Source organism: Bison bison, unplaced genomic scaffold (assembly GCF_000754665.1).
Source record: "Bison bison bison isolate TAMUID 2011002044 unplaced genomic scaffold, Bison_UMD1.0 scf7180017864383, whole genome shotgun sequence".
NCBI lineage: Eukaryota > Metazoa > Chordata > Mammalia > Artiodactyla > Bovidae > Bison > Bison bison.
In genome coordinates, this window is record NW_011494955.1 from 7,039,361 (window position 1) to 7,045,360 (window position 6,000).

Below are 6,000 nucleotides of genomic sequence, written 5' to 3' on the forward strand. Positions count from 1 at the left end.
GTAACACATTACTTAGGCAGTAAAAGGCACCTCTCTCCCACCTAAGTATCGTCTTCCTGGCATTCTTGAGCCCTACACCTGTCTCTCCAGCACCCCCTTGCCATTCTGGAACCGTGGCACTTGTCAACTCTGGTTGGTCCTACCTTTTGCTGTGGGGCGACAGTTTCTGTGGGACATTCCTCTTCTTGATTAGTTTCTCCATCGTGTTCCCGTGCAGCAGGCCCCGGGAAGGGTGTGACTTAAGCAGACCTGGACACCGCCGCTCTAAAGCTTGCTCCCTCCTAAAGACAAAACGCCTTAGGCATGTGATGAGGGAGCTGGGCCAAGGCTCAGTAGACTCTGGGAGTCAGGTACAGCTTCAGAAGATGGGACTTGGTGCGTGAGGGCGTGTGTGGTTACCTGAGTAGCTCCCGTTCCTTCAGCTCCAGCTGCAACATAAGGGCATTAAGTTCCATGTACAGGTTGTTGGCTCTCTCCAGTTTCCGCTCATAGTGTTCCCTAATGTCCAGGGCATGTCTGAAATGGGTAGAAGTGTTTAGAGGTGAGCTGGCTTCATCTGCTGCCATCATTTATCCCAGTCTCTGGGAACCGCTCCACCGGCCCTGCAGTTGGTGAAGTCACCTTGCCAAACACAGCACGCACCTGAGCTCCTCCCTCCTCCGCATCACCAGCTCCTCTTCTAGGCGGTGCAGACAGGTCCCTTCTGACTTAATTTTTTCAAAATGCAGCTTTACCTCTTCACGCCACTCTGCCTGGGGGTGGAGAGACATTTCGCAGTGAGGGACATCCCTTTACCTGTCACACCTGTAGGTGCCTGTGCTGCTGCAGGCTGTGGTGTGTGGCAGCAAAAAGGATTGGGGCACGGGATCAACCAAGACAGGTCCCAGCCCTTCAAGAGCTGATCTACCCATCCCCAGCCACCCTTCTTCCCAGCCTCCCCTCAAAGGGTATCATTATCTCTGCAAAGAGAGGGAGCCGGGGCATTCATCTTCCTCTCCACAGCACACCTGGGACTTAAAGTAAGTCTCCTGGGGTGTGGAGAGTACGTCGGCTGAGGCAATGTCCAGATGCAGCAGGATCTGTCGGAATGATGGGCGGTTTCGTGGTTTGCTGTTCCTAGATGGAATAAAGTTTGGGGGGGGCGGGGAGGCATTTCAGGAAGGAGTTAGAGCACCCTTTCCCAAAGTGTGTCCTGGTCCTGGAGAATCCAACCCTAGAATGTTTGCTGTGACAAAAGGATTCCCTGGTCAACTAGCCAGGACATGTTACAAGCTGTCTGTAGAACGTCAAAGTCCTGCAGTAAGGAAACCTATTTAATCCTATCTTGCAACTTGTTTGCCAAAACAAACCTTTTTGAGTAACTCCATTAAAAAAACACTTTGGGAAATGGCTTAGTGAAAAATTAGAAATCTCCCACCTTCCTCCACGGTCTAGGTTCCGAACAAGGATGCAGGGCCCTGGCCTTCCAGGGAGTGTCCTGAGGCAGTCTACTTGAGGTCTAGCCAGCCGTGCTTAGCGGCTGTGCTGGGCCTGCACTGGCACTTCATAAGCACCCTCTCTATCAGATGCTGCTGTCCCTATTTTGCAGATAAGGAAACAGGTCACACACACCCCTGCAGACTACTGGTCTCCCCAGCTCCTCTCAGTTCTTTATCCTAGCGCCCCTGATCCACACTCTGAGTCCTAGGGTCTTGGAGAGCCGTATCTGGGAGCCCAGTTAGCCTTTCCCTGTTGAGGATTCTGGGCCTGGATGCCCGGATCCTGGGTGCTGGCTAACCATCATCCATACTCCCTTGCTTCCCAGGTGGTCCTTACCAGCACTGGCGAAGCAGGATTTTGAAGCCGTCTGGGCAGCTGGAGGGCACAGGTAGATGGAGACTGTTGCTTCCCACACCCCAGATGATGGCTGAGGAATCTACGTCTTTGTAGGGGATCTCACCAGTCAGCAGCTCCCACAGCACCACGCCAAAGGACCTAGGGATGAGAGGGGACAGCACTTTGGAGGAGGCCCTCCTCCAGAGGCCCTGCTCACTGCAGGCTCATCTCACTTGCACTCAGGCCCTGGAACAACCCTCTCCCCACCCACCGCTGGCCACCTGCCACCTTCAGTCCTCAACCTGGCCCTCACCAGATGTCAACCTTCTCAGACACAGGTTCGTTGCGGATCACTTCAGGGGCCATCCAGGCTACTGTCCCTGCAAAGGACATCTTGGTGCTCTTGTCACTCAGCTCCTTGGAAGTGCCAAAATCGGAGATCTTCACCACATCGTCGTAGGTGATTAGCATGCTGGTAAAGAGTGTAGTCAGCTGGGGTCCGCGCCCCTCCACGCGCCTCCTCTAGCTGCAGCAACTCTTACTGTTTGAAGTCGTTTGGGACACCCGGAAATGGAGGGCTTACCACAGCCTTCTCAAGATAGGGCTGTCACTTGGGAAGGGTTTCTGACATGGCCATGTGGACTTTAGGACAGGGTCTGAAAGCAGGGAGATGGCCACACTGCCCTGGGTGGGGACACCTATGGGAGACTGCACAGGCGCTTCTCCCTGCTCGCTCGCTTACTCACTTGGGGGACTTGAGGTCCCGATGGATAATCTTGTGCAGGTGCAGGTAGTTCATGCCGCCGGCGATGCCCATGGACCAGTCAACCAGCAAGGAGGGCGTGACGGGACGGCCAGCCCGCAGCACCTCGTACAGCTGGCCCTGGGCGCAGAACTCCATGAGGATGCAGTAGCAGGGAGCCTGGGTGCACACACCCCTGGGGGCCGAACACAGTGGGATGAAGGCCTCAGCCATCCCAACAGCCCTGTGATTCACACCTGGTACCCCCTTCCCAACTGTGCCATTTTGATACCCACTTCAGGAAGATCCCTTGCTACCCAAGTAGGTCTCTGCCCTCAGAAGAGTGCGCTGAGGGGAGAGTACCATGGCCCCTGCCCTGGACCTTACTTGAAGGTGATGATGTTTGGGTGCTTCAGCTTTCGCAGGTGCTTGATGTCAGTTTCCTTCAGGTCCCGCACCTTCTTCACAGCCACCTCCTCCCCATGGAAGCGCCCCAGGAAGACGGCGCCCTGGGCCCCTGAGCCCACCCACTGCAGGTCCAGGATTTCCTCAAAGGGGACCTCCCAAAGGTCTGTGGACAGGAGGCACAGTGCCATAGGCTCAGAGAGCCACACACAGGGCCTTGGGGTGGTCAGGCACTGGGGAAAGCCTGGGGTTGGCTGAAATGACTCAAAGAGGGTGAGGCAGAAAAGCAGCTAAAACAGGCCAAGAAGGTTAGATTTGAGGGGATGGGAGGAAATGAAGAGGTGGCCTAAAATAAAGCTGGGGACTCAGCAGCTGATGGACAAATAAGGGGCGGGGGCTGGGCTCGGGGGGGTGAAAGGGTCATCGGGCGACTTTGGTGCGGCTGTCCAAACACATCTCGGGCTCAGGGAGACGGGAAAGGGCCCCCTTATGGACACAGCCTACCTTCCTGCTGCTGCTTGTGCTCCGTGGAGTAGGCTTTGCCGATCATGGTCCACACAGGGCGCAGGCAGCCGAAGAGGCCCTCCAGGAAGCCGCTGCCGCTCTGGCACTGGAGCCGTACCTCATCCGCTCGGACCCTGGACGCCCGACTCTCAGGGGACCCAGTGGCTCCCCCTGGGCCCCCTGCATCCTGCTCGTGGAGCTGCAGGACACTGTTGGCAAAAGGCTCAGGGGGCGGCTCTCCACCTGGGGAGGGGCTGGGCCCGCCCCCGCCCTGACCCCCGAGTGGCACTACGTCTCGGAGTACACACTGGGTGGGCGTCAGGTCCTTCTCGGGGGTGCAGTCGGAAGTGTCTGGGTCCAGCTTGCGCATGGATGCCTCGCTTAGGGTGGACACGAAACCCCCAAAGGAAGGGGAGGGTGTGCGGGTCTCATGGAGGCAGGCCATGGCCTCTGGGCCCCAGTGTGGTGGTAAGCGGTGGGCCCTGTGGAAAAAGAGGGAGGAGCTGTCAAAGCCACAGGTGCCCAGCTCAGGTACGTAGAGGCAGAGGCACAAGTTGGGGAGCTGGGCACACAAGAACACTCCTAGAAGTAACACATATTTTAGCTTCAGGTACCCATCTTCCTCCAAGTTTCAGCTGGGACCCATCTTGGGGAACCTGATACACAGGCTTCCTCTCTAGCATCTATTAGTAACATAAGTCTTCCTTCAGTTCAGTTCAGTTCAGTTCACTCAGTCATGTCTGACTCTTCGCGACCCCATGAATCACAGCACGCCAGGCCTCCCTGTCCATCACCAGCTCCCGGAGTCTTCCTTACTCAGGTATATAGGCAACATACCTAAGTATCACTCTCAGGTGGATACTGGGGAAGTATGTCCCAATCTCAAGTATGGTAACAGACTAGATCCCTTCTCCCTGTAAGAGTGCTGTAACTCACCTCTGGAAAACATGTTTCTTTCACTTGAGGCTCACATGCACACGAGTGTTGTATTAGGGTCTTTCAGATACACAACTTTTACTTTGAGTCTCAATCTTACACATGTTAACAGTACATGCAGGCCTCCCTCACACCGAAGCAAAGACAGATGACACTGCTCAGACTCTGCCGCTCAGGCACTCTCAATGACATTTCCACCCCTCCTGTGTACATGTGATACACCTGGGCCTCACACTCATGTACTCGATATGTGATCCTGCTGAGAGTCTTATCATAAGGCACACTCAAGGCTCACAACTGGGTCTCTCAGGTGCTCACAGCTACACACCTGGGCTGATCCAAGCAACAGCTGATCAGCTCTGTGCCTAGCACAGACACAGAGGGGAAAAGGTAGAACTGTCCGAGGAGGAGGCAGAAGCTGTCAGGGCAGGCTGTGTAGCCTGCTCACTTGGTCCCCCCTCTCCACCATCCCCCCACCTTGTCCCTCCCATTAGTCCAGCTGCTCCCTCAGGGCTCACTTAGAGAAGGGCCTATCTCCTTTCCTCTTCATTACTCTGTCCCCTACTACCTAGCTTTCCAATCAATGGAGATTTGTCCCAATTGATAGCTGACCTCAGCCAAGCTGTATCTGAGCCTTGATTTCTCCAACTGCACAAAAGGACAGACTAGCTATCGTTCAGGCACAGCAGATTTTTCAGCCTGATGGAAGTCATCTCATCTCCCATCTCCCACCACATCTTACCAGTTACCAGATTCTGAGAGGTAGGGATTTCGGAGGCCAAAATGCCTCTCTAACACTACTCAGTATAGTAGCGTCCCTCCTTGACCCCTTGCACCGGAGCTTCTGAGTCACTACTGGAGAGGGGTGGCAGGAATCTACAATAAAAAGGACTCCCTGGGTGGGGATGTATGCACAGAGAGGCTTGGCACCTCTGATGGGCTCAGCTCTTGTAACAATTTCCAGGCCTCTCAAATACCTAAGTGTTTAACAAGCACCTGAGGTGATTCTTATGCCTGGCACATCGGTAAAGACCAGAACCAATGCCTTACTAGTTTCTCCTCTATTCCACATTACTGCCTTAATCCAGGCCTCAGTAGCTGTCACGTGACCTAGGACAACTGCCCCTTGAATGGTCTCCAAGTTCTTCCAAGATCCCCCTCCACCCCATTCTCCACCCACCCTTTAGAAGGGTCTTTCTAAAGCACAAATTGGCCTTTTGGAGCTCCCCTTTTCTTCAAACCCTCTAGTAGCCCCTCCTTGGTCCTGTAGCCTCACCTCCATGCTCTTGGCCCCTCCCCAGCCTCATCTTCCATTGCTGTTCGTACCCAGGCCCTACTGAACTGAGCCTGTTCCCAAGGTTCATCAGGTGTTTGGGCCAGGGCACCTAATGAGAATGGCTCACACTTATGGAAAGCTGCCGCCCATATTAGCCTCTGTTATAGGTCCATTAGCTTATTTAATCCTAAAATCTCTTAAATTAGGCGTCTAAGTTACTCTCATTTAACAGAGGTATTAGAGGTCTTAAATAACCTGTCCTAAGTACTTCAGCTAGGATGAGGCTCCAGCTCAGTGCCCAGTCGTTCTCAGTCTGGAAGGC

General features: G+C 54.5%; 1 protein-coding gene across 4 annotated transcripts in view; it reads right to left on the reverse strand.

The window, feature by feature from the left end:
* The window catches only part of MAP3K12 (mitogen-activated protein kinase kinase kinase 12), a 15,419-nt gene that overhangs the window by 3,150 nt on the left and 6,269 nt on the right, over positions 1-6,000 (reverse strand). For 3 of the 4 annotated variants that reach the window (XM_010857933.1, XM_010857930.1, XM_010857931.1), the window contains exons 2-10: positions 3,467-3,948; positions 2,945-3,128; positions 2,562-2,753; positions 2,129-2,287; positions 1,816-1,974; positions 1,008-1,116; positions 643-752; positions 400-516; positions 144-281 (exon numbers count right to left, since the gene is read on the reverse strand). In XM_010857933.1, coding sequence (XP_010856235.1) covers positions 144-281; positions 400-516; positions 643-752; positions 1,008-1,116; positions 1,816-1,974; positions 2,129-2,287; positions 2,562-2,753; positions 2,945-3,128; positions 3,467-3,911 — 1,613 coding nt within the window. In that variant the 5' untranslated portion in view covers positions 3,912-3,948. The remainder of the gene's footprint in view (positions 1-143; positions 282-399; positions 517-642; positions 753-1,007; positions 1,117-1,815; positions 1,975-2,128; positions 2,288-2,561; positions 2,754-2,944; positions 3,129-3,466; positions 3,949-6,000) is intronic. The other variant, XM_010857932.1, reaches the window with a different exon arrangement.